Source organism: Hyperolius riggenbachi, chromosome 3 (genome assembly GCF_040937935.1).
Source record: "Hyperolius riggenbachi isolate aHypRig1 chromosome 3, aHypRig1.pri, whole genome shotgun sequence".
NCBI lineage: Eukaryota > Metazoa > Chordata > Amphibia > Anura > Hyperoliidae > Hyperolius > Hyperolius riggenbachi.
The window spans coordinates 177,849,672-177,875,892 of NC_090648.1; the positions used below are offsets into that span (position 1 = coordinate 177,849,672).

Consider the following 26,221-nt stretch of genomic DNA (forward strand, 5'->3'; position numbering starts at 1 on the left):
TGTTAGTAGAGGGAACACCGCTCTACCCCACCAGTGGATGGTTGTGATGGACCAGGTTAGAAAGACCTCAGAGACACTCCAACAGAAGGAAGGTCCGCACCAATTTGCCACGAATCCTCTTTATTATTAGGACATATCCAGTATTAAAACATCAAATCTCTAGCTTCCTTCTGTTGGAGCTTCTTGCTCTGCTGTTATTCGGCAGAGCTCCGTATCTCAGTCAGGTCCCTGTGATCACTGTGAGTCAACCACACTGAATACTGCTCATATTTGTAAAAAAGTATCTGGTCCTTAAGGGGCCAGACACGCCAAGTCCTCAAGAGGTTAACTAGTGTTGTCGTCTTCTTCATAGGGAGCACACTTATTTAATTTGCACACATTTTGCTGCATGCTGCAAAACCTGTACTGCCACACTGTTATCCCAGAAAAGAGCCCAAAAAGTGAAGGAATAATTGTACTACAATGTCCATATATATTGGATAATAGTATCAATTTTATTTAAACAGTACCAAAAAAACATTAAAAACGTTTAAAAGATCACCACAAACTGATTGTAATCAGATAAAGCAGAGAAACCGAGAGCCCAATATAGTGTAGTATGTATTGGATCAGGGAGAATTAGTGTAGAGTAAGTATTATACTTACATACATGGGTTACCGTTTAGGCAACCACTATATAGGCAGGTGGGGAGATTAGACCTGTCCCCACTCAGGAATAAGATGTCGCTCTCAGAAGAAGGAAAGGAGGGTTTGTCACCCTTCCAACCACCAAGGGTGGATATCTTGACAAGTAGAGGTACAGAGGCGCCAAAAGGATAAAATATGCTAAAATGTTTAAAATATTCGGGTGGCGGCGGTGGACCGGCCACTCAGAAATAGACTCGATGCTGTCGCTTAAGATAAAGACAATTTATTCACATACTCCATGAACAGAACCGCAACGCGTTTCACGGGTATATTCCCGCTTCCTCACGCAATAAACAGATAGGAGTACACTGTAAAGACAGAGACAGATAGCGTGTCCTTATACCAATGTATACGTGTGCTGATGATTTTTGGTGCATAGTTATGTTAACGTGAATAATGGGTAAACAATGCTGTGGTTAGAGGTATATTGGGAGAGGGGGTCAGGGGCTGTGCGGAGATTGTTATAAGAGTTAAAAATCGTAGTGAAAAAACGGGGGGGGGGGGCAGAAAAATACCCATGAAACGCGTTGCGGTTCTGTTCATGGAGTATGTGAATAAATTGTCTTTATATTAAGCAACAGCATCGAGTCTATTTCTGAGTGGCCGGTCCACCGCTGCCACCCGAATATTTTAAACATTTTAGCATATTTTATCCTTTTGGCGCCTCTGTACATCTACTTGATTGTAATCAGAATCCCCAGTGTCCATATGCACAAATTGATATAATAATCTTAGGACAAAAAGTCTATAAGAATATACAGTCTCAGATTCATGGAAGCATATACAAAAAAGTGCAAGGTGCTGTACAATAAAACCCCTTTCTTTCACAGTCTATGGGGTTGATTCACTATAACAAATAGCGTGCCTCATCAGAGTTAACATGCGTTATCATAGTTAACATGCCTTATCAGAGTTAACATGCCTTATCAGCGTAGCATAGCGAGCGCTACGAACTTATGTCTGCTAATTGGCAATGACGAGAGCTCCACTCGTCCTGCCCTGAGCCCCTGCGGGTACAATCACTTTAAAGGACATTATCTCTGCACTTTGATCAGCCCAATAGGCTGCCTTGTCACTTGACAGGAAACTTGACAGGCAGCCTATTGGGCCAATCAAAGTGCAGGGATGTATTTTAAAGTGATTGGACCCGCAGGGGCTCAGGGCAGGACGAGTGGAGCTCTCGTCATTGCCAATTAGCAGGCATAAGTTCGTAGTGCTCTCTATGCTACGCTGATAAGGCATGTTAACTCTGATAAGGCATGTTAACAATGATAAGGCATGCTAACTCTAGCCCGTTGTTGAGCATGTATAGTGGGCTTCTGATAAGGCACCCTATTTGTTATAGTGAAGCAACCCCTATGTGCCATGTAGAATAAAAACACTATGTAATTCACAAAAATCAAATAAGAAAAAATTACAATACAAAAAACGTGTAGAGGCAAATCTGGGCCAAAAGTTGCCCATTAGTAAAAGTGTATAGAGAACTGTGTAGTATACGGGCATCAATGAATACAAAAAATAATAAAGTGCTGTGCTGTAGGTGCTTACCATAAAGAGGTTGTGGGCACTGGGAGCGCTGGGATTCTATATGGCACATAGACTGTGAAAGAAAGGGACCCTTTTTGTACAGCACCTTGCACTTTTTCATATAGACTTTTTGTCCTAAGTTTATTACCGTATATCAGTTTGTGCATATGGACACTAGGGATTCTGATTACAATCAGTTTGTGGTGATCTTTTATACATTTTGAATGTTCTTTGTCTGGCACTGTTTAAATAAAATTGATACTATTATCCAATATATATGGAAATTGTAGTACGATTATTCCTTCACTTTTTGGGCTCTTTTCTGGGATATCATAATTTTGATTGCTCTTTTATGGTGAATAGTGATACTTTGGTATGCTCAGTTGATGTTTCTTGTACTGCCACACTGGTCATTAAAGTCAATGGCGCATTTGGGAATTGCAGATTTTTCACGTTCATCCACATTCTATGTGCTAGGATTGCGCTCAATTTCTTTGGGCATGTGATTTGAATCTGAAGGAGAAATCCTTTTTTTTCTCTTTGGATTATCCTGTTTATTGTTTCACAGTGTTTATATTTACACTATTTGTGTTAAATATAATAAGGGGACAGGATTCAGAAGAAGTTAAGTTTTGTGTTAGTTATTGTTTTGGGGAAAGTTAATGTTAGGTACAGCTAAGGGGATAAGGCTAGGGTAAGTGTAACGATTGTGGAACTTTCTCCGTGATCAGCGCACAACGCGTGCGCTGATACGGCGGAAATCCTCCACAAGCGTATATTTGCAGGCACCCAGCAAAAGGTGCTACGCACCCGTAGAGGGAAATTCCTGTCGGCAGATGGCGCTGAGGAGTGCAGAGGAACCAATCCTCTGTACCTCCACAGATGCCAGACAGGAATTGTACGAAGCGCAGAACGCAATCGCAAGAGAAGCGATTGCGAATGAGAACGAGCAAAGGGACAGGTTGTATGTGTGTGCGCCAATCTAGTCGCCACCCCACGACAGCGCACACACAACAGCAGATACGAAACAGAAACGCAACCGCAAGAAAGGCGATTGCCAAAAGTGACACAAGGCAGATCAGAACAAAATACGAGGTTAGCAAAGGCACAGCAAATAATACAATGAGCATAACAGCAAATAATACAATGAGAATAACAAGGAAAATAACAAACGCTAACTGAACGCGAACACCGCACTCATTCGCAACAGTGCACGCGTTCGTGCGCGGTCTCCACGTGATAAGCACAATAGAGACAAGCACGCCTAACTAACCAAGACAAGACAAACATGTAACAGAGGACGCGAGCGCTTGCTTAACGGTTACCTCACCGAGCCTCCAGCAAGCGGTCGTAGCAGACAAGACAGACACACGAAAACAGGGACAAGCGAGAGATATGATCCACAGCACTAGCGAAAGTGGCTAGCGCGATCCAGGAAGACAGAACAGAAGGATCCACAGCGCTAGCGAAAGTGGCTAGCACGATCCAGGTACAGAGTAGCAGAACAGAAGGATCCACAGCACTAGCGGAAAGTAGCTAGCGCGATCCAAGGAGACAGAACAGAAGGATCCACAGCGCTAGCGCAAGATGCTAGCGCGATCCAAGTGAGACAGATCAGAAGAGATAGCTGGTAGCAACCGCTGTACCAGCTATACTCCAAGAACAGAGATCAGAACCATTTCCTGTCGACCACCGCTGGGACAGGACAATAGCAACAGAACAAACAAACAGATAAGCAATCCTAACTGCACTAAGGAAACCTGCCTAGTGCAGTTTTCCAGGAATTACTCTAAGCTGATCTTCAAACAGAAAGTAAGGCTGACACTCTTCCAGAGTGTTTCACAGGAAGACTCCTTATGACCAGCCAAGCATTGTGGGAAAGACATAGTACTTATAGTACACGCCTCCAATGAATGTGACCAGGCAATTTGCATGACAACGTATGCAAATTCCTCTGCAAGCACAAGCTGCAAAACTGACAGAAGCTCTTCTTTCCAGAGTCCTGCAGCATGCAAACCTAAACAATGGTCAAAAAGCTGCCTGCCTGCACAGGCAGCTAAGCGGATTCTCACAGTTAGACATTGTTTTAGGGTCTGTGCGAAATTGACTGGTCAGTCACATGCAGCAGTGTTTTTGCACCTGCAGGAGATCACACTCTTGTCTTAAAACAGAAACCAAGATGGGACTGTTGGTAGCTAATAAGTAACATTTGAACAGCTGATATTATTTAGATCACATTTGTACATTTGAATAACGTATACCTGTTAATGATGCAAGGAGAAAAAGATTTTTTGAAGCGCATGCATCTTGCCAATCGCAAGGACACCATGATTAACATAGTAATTGCAGTGCTATGTATAGAGTAGTGCAATATTTTTTTTTATTCAATCGCAAATGTATTGCCTGCTGTATTTTTCCTGCTATTGGGTTAAATGAATGGCAGAGCATGCAAATTGCATAGTAAACTTGGTGCTATGCAATTAGCTTTGCAATCTCCCATTTAAAAAAAAAACTTTTCCCTGTTTTTTTTTTCACGTTGGGAATCTCAATCGCACCAGCTGATCACACTCATAATTACAGCAAAATGTGTGCTTGTCAACTAGTGAAAATCACCGGACTACAAATGCAGATTGCAGTGTGGAACGGCTAGGGATGAGCGTAATGACCTAATTACGAATTTCCGAAATTTCGTGAAATTACTACAATTACGATTTTAGCAGTAATCGAAATTTCGTAATTTTCGCAAATTACGCAAATTTTCGTAATTACGATTACGAAATTTAGTATTTTAAAGTTTGCAAAGGTTTCTATCCCTCTAGATGCCTAAAATGAATAACCAACCAATCCTCCTCCTCCTCCTCCTCCCTCTCTCTCTCTCTCTCTCCAGAGATCTGTAGTATTTCAAAACCATACTCACATTCATGACATGTCCAGGGATCAAACCCAGGCCAACCACATGGAAGACAGCTATGCTCACCACCATACCACCAAACACACACTAAATAGACTGCTAACCTAAATCTTACTTGTAGACAGTCATATGAGACACATGCTGGGTGCAGGGCTTTGTGATTGGACCATGCGATAGAGTGAGGTGCAAAAATGAAATCATGCCTAGCAGAGGATGGTTTCACAGTGCTAAATGCTAGGCTGGCTGTGGTGCAATTGGTTAGTGTGTCTGGCTGGTAACAGCAAGGTTACAGGTTCAATTCCATCCAGGCATGTCTTTTCCTTTTGCGTTCAACAGTTGTCCAAACAGAGCCAACAGAGCCCCAGATAGCCATGTAGAGTTAGGTCACAGCTAGCCTGGCTGTGGTGCAATTGGTTAGTGTGTCTGGCTGGTAACAGCAAGGTTACAGGTTCAATTCCATCCAGGCATGTCTTTTCCTTTTGCGTTCAACAGTTGTCCAAACAGAGCCAACAGAGCCCCAGATAGCCATGTAGAGTTAGGTCACAGCTAGCCTGGCTGTGGTGCAATTGGTTAGTGTGTCTGGCTGGTAACAGCAAGGTTACAGGTTCGATTCCATCCAGGCATGTCTTTTCCTTTTGCGTTCAACAGTTGTCCAAACAGAGCCAACAGAGCCCCAGATAGCCACGTAGAGTTAGGTCACAGCTAGCCTGGCTGTGGTGCAATTGGTTAGTGTGTCTGGCTGGTAACAGCAAGGTTACAGGTTCGATTCCATCCAGGCATGTCTTTTCCTTTTGCGTTCAACAGTTGTCCAAACAGAGCCAACAGAGCCCCAGATAGCCATGGAGAGTTAGGTCACAGCTAGCCTGGCTGTGGTGCAATTGGTTAGTGTGTCTGGCTGGTAACAGCAAGGTTACAGGTTTGATTCCATCCAGGCATGTCTTTTCCTTTTGCGTGCGCGCGCTGCGCCATTGAACCCCATGGGGTATTTTGCGTGCGTAAAACTTTACGCATGCAAAACTTTGTGCTCGGTGTTTGGACAACTGTTGAACGCAAAAGGAAAAGACATGCCTGGATGGAATCGAACCTGTAACCTTGCTGTTACCAGCCAGACACACTAACCAATTGCACCACAGCCAGGCTAGCTGTGACCTAACTCTACATGGCTATCTGGGGCTCTGTTGGCTCTGTTTGGACAACTGTTGAACGCAAAAGGAAAAGACATGCCTGGATGGAATCGAACCTGTAACCTTGCTGTTACCAGCCAGACGCACTAACCAATTGCACCACAGCCAGCCTAGCATTTAGCATTGTGAAACCATCCTCTGCTAGGCATGATTTCATTTTTGCACCTCACTCTATCGCATGGTCCATGGTCCAATCACAAAGCCCTGCACCCAGCATGTGTCTCATATGACTGTCTACAAGTAAGATTTAGGTTAGCAGTCTATTTAGTGTGTGTTTGGTGGTATGGTGGTGAGCATATCTATCTTCCATGTGGTTGGCCTGGGTTTGATCCCTGGACATGTCATGAATGTGAGTATGGTTTTGAAATACTACAGATCTCTGGAGAGAGAGAGAGAGAGAGAGAGAGAGAGAGAGAGAGAGAGAGAGAGAGAGAGAGGGAGGGTGGAGGAGGAGGTGGAGGAGGTGGAGGAGGCTGTGCTATTCATTTTAGGCATCTAGAGGGATAGAAACCCTTACAAACCTGAAAAAGTAAAATTTCGGTTGGAGCTACGAAATTCGTCATTACGGGAGTGAAATTTCGATTACGAAATTGTAAATTACGATTTGAAAATTAATTACGAAATTACGAATTTGGGTCGTAATGTTAAATTTCGCATTCGTAATAAAAGCAGTTCGAAATTTCGAAAATTTCGGCTCATCTCTAGGAACGGCCCTTAAAGAAAATAACTAATCGTAATGCTATTTAGAGGGGAGAGAGCAGTTGAGAAAGTCATGGTAAAAATGGGTGCAATTGTTATTGATCGATGTATGTGGGCGCAATTGTTATTTATCATTATATAGAAAGCTGTTACGCTATTTATTGGGCTGCTGCAATTAAATTGAAATGTATCGTATTATTGTTAGTGGGGATCAGGGGGTGTTAAGGTTAGGCAAAACCAGGGGGGGTCTTAGGGTTAAGCATAGGCACCACCAGGGTGGTTTTAGGGTTAGGCACCACCAGGAGATTCTTAGGGTTAAGCACCACCAGGGGAGGGTTCTGTGTGAGAGTAGGAGGAGGATAGGTTATAGTTAGGTTCAACGTTATCGGTAAATTTACCGATAATGTTATACAGCAGTTTAATTGTTATTTACCGTTTTTGTTATTTAATGTTGCACTTAAATTGTTATTTACCGATATTGCTAGTAATATCGCTATTTTACGTTGCGCCTAAATTAGCTTGCAACTTTTTCAAATGTATGCTAGAGGGGAATACAGTATTTGTCTTCTTCTATGAGGCCAATTGTACATAACAATTATATAAACCTAGAATGACAGAAGTCTTCCTGGTAGTTTCCCTCTGTACAGCTGGACCAGCCCCAAATAAGCGTGCATACCTACAGCATTGTTTAGATTTTTACGCATCATGTATAGAGGCCCTGTTCAAACATCCCACAGCTTCAAATAGATCTTTTTGATGAGATATCTTATATTACTTTCAAGCCTGTCCCTCTCAGACTTTTCCATTTTATTGCTTTGTCTATAACCACTTCCTGTTTGGAATGTCAATTTGGGTTTAAACTAGGTTTAATCAGCAACATGTTGAAGAGATTGCTCCTGCGAGAAGGTGAGCTGGTGTTTTCTCTCCCACAACCCTCTCACTGTTACCAGGCTCACTGCCTACAGGTTTAAAAAGGATGGACTAAAATAATCAGAATGGCCACTGCAAAACAGATCCCATCTATTCAGAGCCACGCCAGAATCTGCTTCTTGTTCAGACAACAAGATTTCTTTGTGAATAAATGTAAGGCTATAACCATGTTTAATGAAACCATTTTCATTCACATTGAAGTTAGGATCAGAGAAATATGGAACTAGCCATTGCTGATTTTTGTTTTTCTTTTTACAAGGCCAGGACTTACAGACGCAGCTGGTTGAATGCTAGTTCTGATTAGGAATGCTGGCATACAATACAAGATCAATGTAGCTGCCAAAACAAAACAACTTTTGTGTCTCTGCCTAATTTTTCATAACAATATAGCCTTCTCATACCTCTATTTTCATAATAATATATTTGTTCAGCATTATAGATCTGGTACACTATGTAAACCTCTATAAGGGGTCTTTTGAGAGGAGCAGATAAAAAGGGAGTAAGTCATGTCTTATTTAAAAGGGCGCCTGCTATGATAGTGGGCACCAGGGCCACCCGCTACACAGATCAAGTTTTATACCCGCTATTTGGTGCTGCAATCCACATAGCTTAAAGTTGGCGCAGGTGTAGGTGCAAAGGGTTAAGGTTAGTTTGGGGTTAAGGGTTAGGCACCACAAGGGGGGTTTAAAGTGGATCCGAGGTGAACTTTTACACATTGCATAATTGTGTTCCTTTCCTATTGTTTATAGGGCATTCCTCAAGCCAAATACTTTTTTTGTTTTTGTTTTAATACTCTAATTCCCTATAAACTTAAAAAGCCACACCCACAGATTTTCAGAGAGCCTTGGCAGTAGCAAGGGCTCATGGGAGCTCAGTCTGGGCAGGAGGAGGGGAAGGTGTTACTAGCCATTGATTTCAGAGGCAGAGGGGAGGAGGGAGGAGGAGAGGGGATTAGGCTGATGGCTCAAGATACAGATAAGCCTGCCTCTGTGTAATGTTTACAAACAACATGGCTGCTGTCATTGTATCACAGGAAGAAATAATCATGTTCTATTAAAACTGTTTGCAGTTATTTTTTGCTGTGTACACCATCTAAACCTTAGATAAGATATATAGACAAGTTACTTGTTATAGTTAGTTGTCATCTCGGATCCGCTTTAAGGTTAAGCAGCACGAGGGGGGTTAAGGTTAGGAACCATGAGGGGGATTAAGAGTTAGGCACCACCAGGAGGAAGGTTAAGGGTTAGGCTCCCCCATGGGAGGGTTCTGTGTGAGAGTAGGTAAAGGTTAGGTCATGGTAAACTATTGGTAAATATTACCGATATTGTACTATATGAATGTAGTACAATATCGGTAAAGTTACTGATATTCTACTACTGCTATTCTGCATCCTTTTAAACAGGCGCCTTTTGATACACCTATAGTCCACAAACTTTCCTTTAAGAAGGGGACTCCCAGATGCCTGCCCCCCTCCCAGGAGAAATGAGTATAGGGGTGCAAAGGGTTAAATGAAATAAAAACACAACCACGAAAAAAGTCCTTTATTTTCTTAAATAACCATAAATACTTACCTGTACTTTTAAAGTGAACCTCCGGACTAAAAATCGACTCAGCAGCACTGAAAAGGCTTGGTGTTTCTTTAACAGTTTCACAGCATCAGAACTTTGTTTCTTTTATACAAGCCTCATTTTTAGCTGCACAGAAGAAAACTGCCCGGGCTTTTTTCCCCTGATGCTGTGCAAAGCATGATGGGATTTCTGATTTTGTTGCTCTCTTTCTGCTGTTTTGGTGCAAATTTTTTTTTTTTTACATTTTGAATTTGACATTTGAATCCTAGCACATGCAGCTGGGAGGGGTAATCAGGACACAGGATAGTTGGAACTGTGTCTCATGCTCCTTGTCACCTCCGTTCAACCAAAAAGATGGCAGCCCCCATGACAAAGATGGCAGCCCCCATGAATCACAAACATTTGCCTGTTTTTTTAAAACAGGGTGGGTAAGAGATTATATTACCTCTCTATTCTAATTAACATAACTAATGTAACTTGATGACAGTATTTTTGTTTAGGCTGAAGTTCCCCTTTAAGAAAATGTTCCCACGCCAATTTCCTCGGAAATGTCCCACGCCAATATCCTCTCATCTTGCGAGCTTGATTGTAGCAAAAGATCAAAGACGCACACCCGATGCTACACACCACCACTCCCTGTCGCACAGCTCTAGCTATACTCTGTACGCCAATGGGGTTCCACCCCCGCATTAAAGTCTATGGGAAAAATATGAACGCAATTTTTAGTAAAAAAAATTGTGTTGAACGCGAATTTCAAATACTGCAGGCTCGCTGCAAAGTATTCGCCTGGGGAATACTTCGGCCCATCTTTAATAAACAATTGTATTTATCCTCCTACTTCTAAAAATGACTTTTTTTAGATATCCTATGGTTTTATTTAATATTTAAACATTTCCAAAGTAGAATGAATGTTTTGATGTCTCTGCTCCGTGGCATATTTATCCCATCATGTCACATGTTGCCTAGGGTACACTTTAACACAGCAGCCTAGGCAGCAGCGAATGAACTAATCAGCATCTTTATATAACTGTAATTACTTATAGGCATATAAAGCCAATGAGTGGTGAGAACAACAGTAACCAAAGCCAGAATTACTGAGCAATCAGAATGTGGTCAGTTCACAGAGTTAAGTAAAACATTGATATTCATCAGTGTGTTTTTACAATGAATGTACAGCCCATACCTTGGAGGGCAGAGCTTGGTGTTGCATGCCCTGGTCATTGCAGGTGGTCGCAGTGAGCTGTCACACAGGGAGCTATTCATTATCCGCTTTGTTTGTATATGAAGACATGCAGCTATGGCTTCCTGAATTCCTGAAAATACAAGAAACAAGCATTGTTTTGGTTGATGATATTCCTTTTAGCCGAAAAGGAGCATTTAGCTCTGAGTGAAGGGAGTTATTGTAAGATTTACAGATGCATTATTCCAGCATTTCTCAATAAAATGAGACATCTCAATGACTGTCCTCCTCCCTACTCCACATGGATGTTGGTTCTTACATTTATTATACAGCAGAATTATCTCCACTTTATACTATGCTGAGACTGCATTGTGATGAACCAGAAATTTAGGAAGAGCATGATTTGATCTAAGCCCTGTGAGTCTGCAAGACTGCAACTCATCCATAAACATTAGTAATAGTTGGAATGTTGTAAGGGATGTAAACTTTTAAGTTTTCAATTGTGAATGACACCAAAAACAAACCGTGTTGTCATTTGAAAAAGCTGCAGATTGAAGTGCATAAAAATGCAATGGCCCCTGTAAAGACACACCGTTCTTTCTATACATTCATGTTGTTATGTCAGTAATTAACAGTGGGACAATGTAATTGATATCTGTAACTGCAGTATTCCATCTATGTTTATAAATGGGGCAAAATCAGTTCATTTCAGAGCTACTGATTTTGGCATTGACAATCGGCTGCTGGATAGCCAATGTCAACATTTCCACTATCAGCTTAATTTAGGTCCTGAGCAATAGACACTGCCAGTGTGATGGCTCCAGGTGTTTAAATTGTGTTCAGATATACAAAGTCGAAGTTCCCGGGTGAGATTACCCGTCACTTGGTGACACATCTAGGCCACCATACATACGCAGGGCCGGATTTACCATAAGGCACTGTAGGCACGTGCCTACAGGCGCCTGATTGGGCAAGGGCGGGTCTTAATAAGGTCCCCTTCTTTATTTTAAACCTTAGAAGTCATCGTCCATGAAAGCGCCGCTCGCCCCGCCCACTCGCGTCATGATCTGGCAGCCGCAGCTGCAACTACAGTGAAGGGGCGGGCGGCTAGTCAAACACGCAGTCAGTGCGTCCTGCTCTCCCCGCCCACTAGCCGCCTATTCCTGCGTGCATACACATCGGGGGAGGCGGGCGCTTGTTACTCTCTGCTGCCGCTGCCCACTGGGCTGCTTGGGACTCCACTCCTGGCTGGGAGAGAACACGTGGGCAGACACCCGGCAAGGCAGGCTTCGCTTTTCAGGCATACAGTGAACTTAGCCTGCCTGCGCCCAGAATGAGGAGGAATCGGGGGGAGCGGAGGTGGGCAAAAAGCTCTGCCCCCACCTCTCCTGTCCTGTGCACAAAAGCAGCCAACCAGCATGTGTATTCATGTGACAGGCAGGCAGGGAGGGAGGCGTAGGAAACAGCCCTGTAGGAGATATAGCTCTGCCATGCATGCACTGCAGCTCCGCCCCCTGTGTGTATACTATTGGGGCTTAAGTTGAGGCTGTCTGCGCACGTGTGACATGGTGCCCTGGAGGAGAGGGGACACACTAGCTGGACCCTACAGATACACAGACAAAATGAATGCAGCCAGTCTGCTGGCAATGGAGTAAGTGATTGTGTGTTTTGTGTGTGTGTGTGTATATTGTGGCCAGCCAGAGTGCAGGCATTAGCTCAGCAGCATCTTCCTGTGAGCCGAAAAAGGCTTGCCCCTATAGGCTGGCAGCCGGCTGATCAACTCTGCCTTGCCCCTCCCCCCCTTTCAATAAACTAAATTGGTGCAGGAATGGAGGAACAGGTCCAGTGGCAGCATTGTGTTCAGGTGAGGGGACACAGAGAAAACAGATGCAGCCAGTCTCTGCTGACATTGGTGAGAGTGTGTGTGTGTACACCCTATGAGCTGTGTGTGATTGTGTACTGTGAGTTATATATGTATGTGTGTGCTGTGCGTGCATTGTAAGCTGTGCGTGTGTGTGTGTATACTGTGAGCTCTGTCTGTGTGCGTGCGTGCGTGTGTACTGGGAGCTTTCTCTCCCTGTGTGCACTGTGAGGTGTGTGTGTGTGCGTGCGTGCGTGTGTGTAAGGTGTTTTTTTTTTTGTTTTGTTTTTTTAAAGTGTTATTGAGAGCATAAATGCTGCACCATTTTATACTTAGTTGGGGCTTCCTTTAGTCCCATGTAGGCCTTGCGCTTCTTCGCCGCATCACCAGTCACTCCGTTGTCACCTCCGGTAAATTGGCCAGTTGCGCTTCGCTACACATGCGCAACCCTACTGTGTACACATCCCTGTCACACTCCTGTGGCTGGGAGTGTTCTGTGCCTGGGGAGGGCACACGTGCAGAGGTGACTAGGGGACAAAAGAGCGGCCCTGAAGATAGGGAGCCCATGACCTCGCAAGTTTGCTTTAAACAAGCATGCTTTATTGTGTGGGGGAAGGGGGGGCTAATGGAATGGCTATTGCCCAGGCTGCAGTTTGCCTGGGGGGATGGTATTAATACCTAGGCCAGGGGCTGTTTCGGCGAAGTGACCTGGGAAGGGTGGTTCTTGTCTAGGCTTTAAAGGAGTCATCTGGCAAAAAATATGGGTCTACCGCTCTACTTACCCAGGGGCTTCCTCCAGCCCCTTGCAGATGACACGTCCCACACCACAGCTCCACGCTCAATTTTCAGCCCGGGGTCCTTGCCGGTGCTGAGGGCGACATCGAGGTTGTCTCTACTGTGTCTTCGCCACTGTTAATCAAGCCCACGTTGTCCTCTGTGTAATGTGCAGGTGCAGAACTACTGTGCCTGCGCACTACACCACGGACAACGTGGACTTGATTGACAGCGGTGCAGGCGCACTAGAGAAGGTAGCCGTCTTCACCCGCGGGGTCCCCGGGCCAAAAACTGAGCGCAGAGCTGCAGTGTGGGACGTGTCTTCTGCAAGGGGCTGGAGGAAGCCCCGGGTAAGTAGAGCGGGGGACCCATATTTTTACCTGATGACTCAATTAACCACTTGAGGACTCAGGACTCAGCCTTTACCCCCCCCCCCCCCCCTTTAAGGACCAGCGCTGTTTTTTATGATCTGTGCTGGGTGGGCTCTGCAGCCCCCAGCCCAGATCAGGTTGCAGGCAGATCGCCCCCCTTTTATCCCCCCTATGGGGATGATGTGCAGGGGGGGTCTGATCGCTCCTGCCTGCCTGCCTGAATGTTGCGAGGGGGGCACCTCAAAGGCCCCCGCCTCCGTGGCGAAATTCCCCCCTCCCTCTCCTACCTCTCACTCCTGGTGATCGGGGCTGCACAGGACGCTATCCATCCTGTGCAGCCTGTGACAGGCTGTCCTCTGTCACATGGCGGCGATCCCCGGCCGCTGATGGGCCGGGGATCGCCGATCTGCCTTATGGCGCTGCTGTAGCAGCAGCGGCGTTCAATGTAAACAAAGGAGACAAACGTCTCCTGCGTTTACATTGAGTCTGCGAGCCGCGATCAGGCTATTCACGGAGACCCGCTCCGTAATCTAACAGGAAACGGCCGCTCGCGCGAGCGGCCTTTCCTGATTAATTAGGGAGGCACCTGGCGACGCAGATGTGCGTCGCTGGTCCTCCAGCTACCACTTTGTCGCCGCACGGTATGAGTGTGCGGTCGGCAAGTGGTTAAGGGGGCTTTATAAAGGTGTGCACAAAAGACTCTAACCTGTCATGTGCATGAGTTTACAGGCAGACTCTGGCCAGCCCCTGTGCACCTTTTGCTCTATCCCTGCCGTGTGCCCTCCCCAGCTTTATTAAAGTCTGTGTATTTGCTGCTGTATGAGTAACGCTCTTATACACAAATGCAGGTGACACAGGCTTCAATAAAGTTGGAGAGGGCACACACAGCAGAGACTGAGCAAGAGATGCACGGGGGCAGGCTGGCCAGCGTGTGCCTATATACTTGCCTTTGTGACAGGCAACTGGGACAGTCCTTTGTGCAGCACTCTGTACTTTATAAAAGGGTTTGTTGCCTAGGCCTCAATTTATCACTGCTTGTCATCTGTTACCTGCTACCTTCCAAACTAGGGATGATCAATGAGATGCAAATAGTTCAGAGTTTATGCATGATTATGTAAATTTATGCAGTTTGAAAAGGGACCAGTCAATTTAAACCTGGGTGGGACTTGGTCCATTTTTCAAGCTGCATAAATTTGGGGTGTGGCCATTGCTGAGAGGCGGAGTTTAGGGCACCAGAACTTCTGTGCCTACAGGCTCCTGAGCTGTAAATCCGGCCCTGTACATACGCTAGATTCTTGGCTGAGGGTATAATGTGTGTACAAGGCTTTAGGGTTAGGCATAAGAAAGGAGTTAGTTAGGGGGCATTCACATTGCATTAGATAATTCTACGTGTCAAGCTACTGCCCATACCATTCTATGGGCCTGTTCACATCTCTGCATTGTAACAGATCGCGTTATTCTAACTCGCTGCATGTTGGCTTTAAATTAGCGTGCATGGTGTGAAGCGGACAGTGTCCATTTTAGGTAAAAGTGTTTTCCTGAGCCTAAGAATAAGCCATTAACCACCTCGGTATAAATGTACATGTTGTCCAGAGAACATAGTAAATGAACAATGTTTTGAATAAAAACTGAAAATGTACAGAGGCCAATATCCTTCTATGATCTGGATGCAGGGCCGGATTTACCATAAGGCAGTGTAGTCACGTGCCTACAGGCGCCTGATGATTGAAAGGTGGCTCACTCCTCTTCCTGAGTGCCTCCCTCCTTCCTTTCCTATGCAGAGTCCTGATGAGAGTGTAAATAAGAGGTGACTCACCCTGCTCTCGGCATTCCACTGATGAGATCTCCCTTCAGTTGGGGCACCTCTAGCTACTTAATACTGAGGGTACTTCTGGCTACCTAATACTAAGGAGCACCTGTAGCTACCTATGACGGGCAAGGGAAGTAAGGGAGAAGTGACATCTGGGCCAGCCAGCACACTTGTCATGCAGTTTGGTGGGGGTTTGTAGGTTTATGGAAGGCTTAGGTGCCAGGATATCTGTGCCTATAGGCTCCTGTGAGGTAAATCCGGGCCTGCCTGGATGTACAGGCCCCTGGCACCTTCCAATCTCAAACATGCTTTGGTTTATCAAACAAAAAGACATTCAGTGATAGAAATAAGTAATGTGTTGTGTACCTCCCGAGCAGCTGCTGGAGCAAGGTGTAAATCCGATATACTCCCAGTCATACATGTCAGCGGAATCCTCCTCTTCTAGTGGAAGTTCTGAGGCCTGGACAGCAGTATCCCCATAGCATGCTGGCATGTAGCAAGGCCTTTCCAGTATTGGTTTTTCATCTTCACATTCTTCTTCTGGCAATTCTAGTTCAGTCTGGGTAAATGTCAACAGAATTCGGCACTTGACTTCCCTCCGCTGTATGCCCCGACCACATGTGACGCTACAGGGCGACCAGGCTTCAGGGATGAATCTGTGTGGACAAAACTCACACTGTAGAATCTACACATCACCCTTCTGACCTCAGATCAACCAGGCACAGAAACTTAACTTCTATTAAGCAAGAGTGTAGCAGACAGCAAGATCAAAAGACTTTACTATTCTTTACCAAACACATACCTAATATGAATGATGCACTGATTTATATTTGCCTATATGTACAGTCCAGCCATATCTAGTGAGCTACATGTCTGTCTCTCTTTATATCTGTCCTTTTGTCTATCTACTTATCTAAATATGCCCATACACACATCGATTTTCCCATTCAAATTCCTGCAGATTTGATTACTTGGATGGTAATCAATGCCTTTAAATGTGTGATCAATTTAATTATTTTGGTGAAAATTGATCGAAATTATGGATCGGACAGGACGGAAAATCTAGGTCGATTAAGGATGGGGCAGGAACAGCCCATAGAGTTGCACTGCATTGGACAGTGCAAAGCTGCGATTCCCTGCTGGAGTCTATTAAAAATCGAAGTGTTGTGGAGTAGAGTTCGGTTCCTTCTGAATCTATTCATTTCAGAAAAGAATGGATTGTTTTGGAAAATTGGGAAGAAATCTTTATGTGTATGGACAGCTTGACATTTAGAGCCAACATAGCTGTGTTCATCAGCAGTTTCAGCGTTTCTCTTCCTGCTATTCAGCTACCTGTAACCTGTAAACACTGTAAACTTTAAAATACATTAGTCCCTAAGTAAATGCTCTGTAATTTTTTCCCCTTTGTGGCTGTCACTTACAGTAGATATTACAATATAATGAAGTTTTTACAGAAAGGTTTTGGACTAGTCCATCTCCTCATGTTACACATAAACAGATGCTTTATCCTCCCCTGTGGAAGAATTTACTATTCCTATTTTACAGTGAATAAAAGAAAATATGCATTTATATACAAATTTGTATTTATAAGAGATTGGAAATGATCTACTGTAACTTTTAATACATTTCTAAAATGTTATTAATTTCACTATAGTGCCCCTTTACTAGTTTTTCGTCATAGTAGTTCTTTAACAACGCATTTGCTGTGTCTCAACCATTCAGCACCAATAAAAAGAAAACCTGTATTAAATGATATGATATATTTGAATAGCTTCAATGCTATAATTATATTATTGAATAGTTGGTAGAGATGGCTCGAACCTCCGATTTTTCGGTTTGCGAACCTCGAACACGAACTTCCGCAAAAGTTCGGTTCGCACAAACTTTTGCGAACCACAATAGATGGGGAGGTGAACTTTGGAGGTGAACTTTGAAAACTAGAAACATTTATGCTGGCCAGAAAAGTGATGGAAAATATGTTTCAAGGGGTCTAACACCTGAGTTTTGTCAGTGACTACAAGAGGGAAAAAAAAAATCAAAAAGACCTTATAGTTTTTGAGAAAATCCATTTTAAAATTCTCCTTCTGACCATGGGAAAATTAAACGCCTGCTGACTTTAGCGGTTAATAGCAAAGCCCCTTTAAAAGCTAGAAACACCAAAATTGCTGGGAATATTAAGAAGAACAGTGGGAACAAGAGGAATTTTTTTTAAAAAAAACATAGTTTTTGAAAAAAAATCGATTTTAAAGTTTCAATGTAAATTCTCCTTCTGACTGTGGGAAAATTAACCCCCGCAACTTTAGCGGTTAATAGCAAAGCCGCTTTAAAAGTTAGAAACACCAAAATTGCTGGGGATGTTAAGAAGAACAGTGGGAACAACAGGGAAAAAAAGTATAATTTTTGATTGATCATCGATTTTAAAGTTTCAAAGAAAAAAGAGCCGATTCATTAAAAAAGAGCCGATTCATTAAAAAGAACCGGATCATTCATGAACCGTTACTATAGCTTAGAATGCGTAATGAGCAGGACGTATAGATGCCGGCTCCCACTGTCTCTCCCCACCTGCCTTCACCTGTCAACCCCTCCTAGGCTGGCACCCGGTGCACCCTTGGGTGCACCAGGTGCCAGCCTAGGCGAGGGTGACAGGTGAAGGCAGGTGGGGAGAGACAGCGGGAGCTGGCAGCTATGCGTCCCAAAGGACGCATTCTCTGCTATGTGGGGGGCGGCGGAGATATTCAATCAACTTAACTGAAGATCGCAGGATAAGAGAATACGGTATTCGTAGGATATTGGCGTGGGAATTTATTTTAAAGGTACAAGTATTTCTGGTTAATTAAGAACATTTAAACACACCTGAATTCAATATATTCACAACTAAGTACCTTTTGGAGGAACCAATAGAATAAAACGTAACTTTTACTTATTTATTAGATAAAAAAGGAAATTGGCGCAGACATTACTAATAGTGAACATGTGAAACAATTGGGTTGGCGGACAAAGGTTAGTTGTCACACGGACAGGCCTGCCAAGATCCCAATAAGAATTGTGCCAAACAAAGTGCTAAAATAAGACATATTAACAATCACATGATACACATATTAGAGTAGTAGCTAGTATGGCCCCCAGTTTTGGCTGCCAACTGGGGGCCATACTAGCTACTACTCTAATATGTGTATCATGTGATTGTTAATATGTCTTTATTATTTTAGCACTTTGTTTGGCACTCTAACACTTTATTACTGCTCACTCCTGACGAAGTTTCTATTAATGAAACGAAACATGTAGGGTTTCTGGGTGTAGGGGTTTAATAATTTCTTATTGGGATCTTGGCAGGCCTGTCCGTGTGACAACTAACCTTTGTCCGCCAACCCAATTGTTTCACATGTTCACTATTAGTAATGTCTGCGCCAATTTCCTTTTTTATCTAATAAATAAGTAAAAGTTACGTTTTATTCTATTGGTTCCTCCAAAAGGTACTTAGTTGTGAATATAATTAAGAACATTAAAGGATTTTTTTTGTCGTCGTGTTTTTATTTAATTTAACCCTTTGTGGAAATGGGTAAGGGGTACTTTGTACCCCTATACTCATTTCTCCTGGGAGGGGGGTGGGCATCTGGGGTCCCCTTCTTAAAGGGGACTCCCAGATGCCACCATGAACCCCCCCCCCCCCGAGGGAGTCGTCGTCCCCACCTCCTTCTGGGGCACCGGAGATGGGGAAGAGCACCTTGTCCATGGATTGGACAAGGGCTCGGGGGAGAGGGGAAGGCAAACCAGAGTTATGGGGGTGCAAAAGTGCTAAAATCTCCCATAGGCTTTCACTGGGGCCTAGGTTTTAAGGGTACAAAAGCGCAGGTTTCTGCCAAACGGTACGGCTGAGCGGCCCCAAATTTTCAGGCTGTGCACAGAGTTTAAGGGGGCTCGGGGCTGGTGAGTTTCGGGCCCTTACCTTACCCTTCAGCAGAAACCTGTGCTTTTGTACCCCAATGAAAGCCTATGGGAGATTGTAGCACTTTTGCACCCCCATAACTCTGGTTTGCAGAGATGTAGGGAACCTAACATTGGAGTGCAAGTACAACAATATGCCTTCTACCAGCATGCGACATGTCGTGAGCTTCAGACTTTGCTAACGGACATGGTGGAGATTCACCGCCATCATTGCCAAAAAAACAAGCTTTTGTGACCCTAGGCTATGACCTCTTTGGCCTAGGGGCCCCAAACTCACCAGTCCTGAGCCTCCTAAAAGTCCCTACAATGCTAGAAAATTTGCCACTGCTGAGCCATCGTCCTTTGAAAAGATTTGAGATTTTTGAAAGTGAAATAGGGGGCCCAATGAAAGCCAATGGCAAAATTCAGCACTTTTGCACCCCTATAACTCTGGTTAGTTATCACCCGCCGACTTTAACAGTTAATAGCAAAGGCCCCTTGCATCCTAGCAACACCAAATTTTCAGGATATGTTAAAAAGATAGCAGGAAACAATATTAAAAAAAATTAAATTATTATTATGTGCTGAGTGTGGAAAATCTGAAAAAAAAATGAGGTGGGGTCCCCCGTATTGAGCTCTCTGTAACCTCTTGTCCCCCATGCAGGCTGGGATAACCAGAATGCGGAGCCCTGGCCATGTGGGGCTTCGCACCCTGAGCTACACCAGCCCGCATGGTCCATGGTATGGGGGTCTCCGGGGGAGAGGGGCGGCCAAGCCTTCCCTTGTCCAGTCCATGGACAAGGGGCTCTTCCCCACCTCCGGTGCCCCAGGAAGAGGTGGGGGCGACGACTCGCTGGGGGGGGGGGTTCATGGTGCATCTGGGAGTCCCCTTTAAGAAGGGGACCCCAGATGCCCACCCCCCTCCCAGGAGAAATGAGTATAGGGGTACAAAGTACCCGTTTCCACAAAGGGTTAAATGAAATAAAAACACAACGACGAAAAAAATACTTTAATGTTCTTAATCAACCAGAAATACTTACCTGTACCTTTAAAAAAAATTTGCATGCCAATATCCTCGGTAAATGATCCCACGAATACAGTATCCTCTTATCTTGCGATCTTCAATTAAGTTGATTGAAGATCTCCGCCGCCCCCCACATAGCAGAGAATGTGTCCTTTGGGACGCATAGCTGCCGGCTCCCACTGTCTCTCCCCACCTGCCACACTCACCTAGGCTGGCACCCAATGCACTGCACCAGGTGCCAGCCTAGGTGAGGGTGTCAGGTGAAGGCAGGTGGGGAGAGACAGTGGGAGCCGGAAGCTATACGAACTGCACAGGACGCTTTCTAAGCTATACTAACGGTTCATGAATGATCCGGTCCTTTTTAATGAATCGGCTCTTTTTTAATGAATCGGCTCTTTTACTTTGAAACATTAAAATCGATTTTCTCAAAAAGTATAAGGTATTTTTTTCCCCTCTTGTTCCCACTGTTCTTCTTAATATTCCCAGCAACTTTGGTGTTTCTAGCTTTTAAAGGGGCTTTGCTATTAACCGCTAAAGTTGGCGGGCGTTTAATTTTCCCATGGTCAGAAGGAGAATTTTAAAATCGATTTTCTCAAAAACTATAAGGTCTTTTTGAAAAATGTTTTCCTCTTGTAGTCACTGCCCTCCTCTACATACCCTGCAAATTTGGTGTTTTTACTATGTAAGGGGACTTTGCTATTAACCGCTAAAGTCGGCGGGCATTAAAGTCTATGGGAAAAATGCGAACACAAACTTTTTTGAAAAAATGTGTTGTTCACCGCGAACGCAAACCACCGAAGTTCACCGGGAACGGTTCGGGCCATCTCTAATGGTTGGTCATGTTAAACAGTCACATGGATGATTCACAAAGTTTTTCTCTTGAATTACCTCATCTTACTTATTTTTCACCTTGCACTTGAAACAAAAAGAAAAACCGAGAGCCCAATATAGTGCAGTAAGTCTAACAATTGTTGGCGAAATAATTAACAGATGTGGATATACTCACAAACACGGGTTACCACATAGGCAACCACTTGAAATGCAGGTGGGGAGCATTAGAACCTGACCCCACTCAGGTTTAAGAAGTCGCTCTCTGTAGATAGAAAGAAGGGGACAGTCCCCTCCACCCAAGGTGGACTATATACTGTGCAAATTTGGACAGAGGCGCCAGGCAGGTTAAAATGATCTAAAAACAACTAAAAAGGAGGAGTACAGGTGGACTTACCTCCTGAAATGATGGACAATCGAGATTGTTCAAATCGCAAATAACAATTTATTTTGGCACTCCGCAACGCGTTTCGCAGGTATAACCCGCTTCATCAGGCAAGGAGTGCAAGCTAAAAATCAAGCATACAAACCATAAACAATATACAATAAACAAAACACGACCCTAAGAGCTTGCCATCATAATACAAAAAGCAAAAATGACATATTATGTCTGTCACAGAAGGGGCGATCTGCTGTGACAGGAGACGTGTAAACACCAAGGGCCTGATTTACCAAAGGACGATATGCCCCTTTGCATGTCTAATTGTTTGTTTGCTCCTCCAAACATCCGCGAGAGCTATCGCGGACGCCCGGACGCAATGCGCCGCCCCGGATGCGCAAAGCCCATAGAACCGTATTGGGCCCGCGCATCCAAGAAGACGCACCCCGCGCAAACGAAGCGCGCGCAAATGTATGCGCGCGCAAAAAACGCTTCGCGCGAATAAATCGCGCCAAGCATTAGCAAATCAGGCCCCATGTGTAATGAGGAATACGACCAAAGTAGTACAAGAATCTATCATGAAACAGCACATAAATAACTTTTCATTCAATTGTCAGCATAAGTTATATATATCAGCGTAAGTTATTATATAGTTACAATACCCGTGTGTCCATAGTGGTGTAATAACTATCTGCATAGCCGCAAAAGTATCATCCATAAAAGTGAAGTATAGCTCTTTGAATAAATAGGGAGTTCCATCTTACCTCAAAAAGGTCCAATAGTGGCAATGCGCCTCTGTAACTCGCGCTGCTGCTGTCTGCTGTTTATAAAGGTGTCTATGTGCCTAAATTAAAGGTAGGATGTCAGGTGAGTACAGCGTGACATCACATCCCCCACCCGGGGCTTATACCGGAAGTGATGCGGGGAAGCATGGGCGAGGTTGCGTCGGCCATGTTGATTGTGGGCAATTTTGCCAGTAGCTGTAAATATGTATAAAATGTGGCGTTTTTGCCACACTATGCATCTAAACAATATTTCCATGCCTATGCGACCATATAGTGGCACTGATAGCGTTACTGGCTATCATTAGATTGTGATCTCTATTTGTTGTTCCTGTATTCGTATAGTCTATGTAGTATATATATATATATAAATGCTGCCATCTAGTGGTCAGAATATGGAATGGCAGGTAAAAATAGTTCTACTCCTATACAAATGCATAAAACTGAATTAAATCCAATAACAGAGATAAAACAACAGTATTAATATGGTTAAGAAGAAGTAACATCAATAAAATATATATAAAAATATATATAAAAAAAAAATATATATATATCTAATACAAACAATTATAAGAAATGTATAAAAAGTATATAAAAAAAAAAAAAAAAAAAAAAAAAAAAAAATATTTTTAGAGGCAGAACAAACAACATAAAAGAGAGGACTATCATAATAAAACATTGTTTGCTATTAGCAAGTGACTGTTTGGAGTAATAATAAATAATGAATCATTAAAATGCTTTTTCTAAAACCTCATTCAGACCATTGGGTATCAGGCACTTTAGAATTTGTATCCAATAAATTTCCTTTTGGCGCAGTATCTCGAAAGCATTTGTGTGGGATGGGGAAACTGATTCGATGAAAGTGATTTTAAATAAGAGAGGATTATTGTTGTGATGGTTACCAAAATGTCGAGAAACGCTGTGTAAATTGTAATTATTTATGATGTTTCTCTTGTGCTGGCCAATCCTGCTGCGAGCCTCCTGGGTCGTACGACCAACGTATTGAGGCCCACATGGGCATGAAATAAGATAAATAATAAAACGAGAGTTGCAATTGATATGTTGCGTGATAGGATATTCAATGTTTGTAGTGTGGGACTGAAAGGTCTTAGTGTTCACCACGAACTGGCAGGCTGTACATCTCGCTTTGTGGCAGGCATGTGATCCTGGTGGTAGGCGGGGGCCGGTGGATTGGGAGAATGTCCTCAGTTTGCTGGGAGCTAATAAGTTACGCAAATTAGGTGCACGTTTAAATGTGAGTGTTGGTTTGTTGGGTAATAATGGTTTTAGATAGGGATCTTGTGTTAATATGTCCCATCTAGACTGCAACGTGGTTCTAATAATATTGTGTTGTGAACTGAAGCGTGTGATAAACCTGGGAAATGGATCGTTAACGTTAGTAATATTGGAATTAGGGGCAGTCTGGGATGTAGTGGTGGGGGTGTGAATTGCTTTGTATTTGGCGTCTTTGATTAGTTTGTTTGGGTATTTTCGTTCGGAAAATTTTTTTGTCAATATTGTCGACTGTGTATGGTAGTCATTTATGTCAGTACAGTTCCGGTAAATCCTTTTATATTGGCTGTACGGGGTGTTGGTAGTCCAAGGTCGATGATGGTGACTGTTGAAATGAATGTAATTGTTGGCATCTACTTTTTTGAAATGGGTTTTGGTTTTTATATTGAGTAATTCGATGAACAATACCAGGTCCAGATATTCTATGGTGGTGGGATGATATTGGAAAGTGAAAAGTAGACCAGCCGGATTGTTGTTGAGGTATTGCACGAATAGAGGAATATTGTTGGGGTCGCCTTGCCATATGAAAATCAGATCATCAATATATCTACGGTAAAACTTAATGTTCTCTGTAAAGGGATGCTGGGAATGGAATTTTAAATGCTCTAGGTAACCCATGGTGAGGTTCGCAAAGGATGGAGCAAACGAACTCCCCATGGCTGTACCTGTACGTTGGTGGTAATATTTATCCTGAAAACTGAACGTGTTATGTTTAAGTATGAATTCTGCACAGTGAATAATGAAGTTAATCTGTGGATGAGGCATGAGCGGATTGTTGTTTAAGAAGAAAGATAAAGCTGTAAGTCCAAAGTCGTGTGGTATATTGGTGTAAAGCGAGGTGACATCGCAGGTTAACCAGTAATAATCAGATTTCCAATGGATATTTTTAATCAGATGAATGAGGTGTTGGGAGTCTTTTAAAAAAGATGGGAGGGACTGTACATGTGGTTGTAAGTGTTTATCCACAAATACAGATAAATTGCTGGTGGTGGAGTCTATGCCCGATATGATTGGTCTACCCGGTGGTCTGATGAGTGACTTGTGTATTTTAGGTAAATAGTAAAAGAAGGGGGTTTTTGGGTGTTGATTAATGATGAATGCCCTTTCGTTTTTTGTGAGAATCCCCTTAAGATAATGCTCATTGATAAAGGTTTTTAATTTTGAGTTATACTCTTCAGTGGGATCATGATCAAGTACGGTGTAATGTAGGGGGTCATCAAGTAGACGCGAAGCTTCTTCGAGGTAGTCTACTTTGTTCAGAAGGACCACCCCCCCTCCCTTGTCCGCTGGTCTGATGATTATATCATGAGTACGTCTGAGGGTATGGAGTGCAGACTGTTCTTTGTTAGTAAGGTTGGATTGAGTCGGGAATGAATTGAGGTCAATTTTCTGTAGATCCTCGAGCACTAGAGAATGAAATGTCTGGATAAAATTACCTTTTGATGCAGTCGGGTAAAACCTTGAGCGGCCCTTAAGTTGTGTAGTAATATACTTCTCCATAGTTACTTCAGTGGGGTTAACAGAACAGATGGGTATATTTTCGTTGCTAGTAATGATAAAATTAGGGTCCAAATCGTTGAGGGATTTCTGGTATTTTTTAAGGGCAAAGTGTCTCTTCAGTGTCAATTTACGTATGTATGTATTAAGGTCGGTATAAAGTTCGGATAATTTGGATGAATTAGTGGGACAAAAAGATAAACCTTTGTTTAAAAGTCGGGTTTCATATGAATTTAATGCATAATCTGATAAATTAAAGATACTTTTCATTTGAGGATTGGTAGTGGTAGTATCGTGTTCGAGGTTTCTTTTTTTCTTTTTTCCTTTGCCCCGACGGCCTCTTTTTCGAGGTCTGGGAGGGGCCTCTTCATGTTGTGTTTTGGTTTGAGGAGGACCCGGTTTATGGTGGGGCTGGGTAACGGAAGGACTAGGGTACTCTGTGTGAGTGTGGAGGGGAGGTCTAAAAAAGCCGTGGTGGTAAGGGTAGTGTCTGATTAAATACTGATTAAAAATATCCATTGGAAATCTGATTATTACTGGTTAACCTGCGATGTCACCTCGCTTTACACCAATATACCACACGACTTTGGACTTACAGCTTTATCTTTCTTCTTAAACAACAATCCGCTCATGCCTCATCCACAGATTAACTTCATTATTCACTGTGCAGAATTCATACTTAAACATAACACGTTCAGTTTTCAGGATAAATATTACCACCAACGTACAGGTACAGCCATGGGGAGTTCGTTTGCTCCATCCTTTGCGAACCTCACCATGGGTTACCTAGAGCATTTAAAATTCCATTCCCAGCATCCCTTTACAGAGAACATTAAGTTTTACCGTAGATATATTGATGATCTGATTTTCATATGGCAAGGCGACCCCAACAATATTCCTCTATTCGTGCAATACCTCAACAACAATCCGGCTGGTCTACTTTTCACTTTCCAATATCATCCCACCACCATAGAATATCTGGACCTGGTATT

At 43.4% G+C, this 26,221-nt stretch overlaps 1 protein-coding gene across 4 annotated transcripts in view; it reads right to left on the reverse strand.

The window, feature by feature from the left end:
• Positions 1 to 26,221, reverse strand: part of ADAMTSL3 (ADAMTS like 3) — a 697,881-nt gene that overhangs the window by 155,620 nt on the left and 516,040 nt on the right. For 3 of the 4 annotated variants that reach the window (XM_068275326.1, XM_068275328.1, XM_068275327.1), the window contains 2 exons: positions 15,869 to 16,158; positions 10,690 to 10,819 (listed from right to left, as the gene is read on the reverse strand). In XM_068275326.1, coding sequence (XP_068131427.1) covers positions 10,690 to 10,819; positions 15,869 to 16,158 — 420 coding nt within the window. Of the gene's footprint in view, positions 1 to 10,689; positions 10,820 to 15,868; positions 16,159 to 26,221 lie in introns of those variants that run through there. The other variant, XR_011030288.1, reaches the window with a different exon arrangement.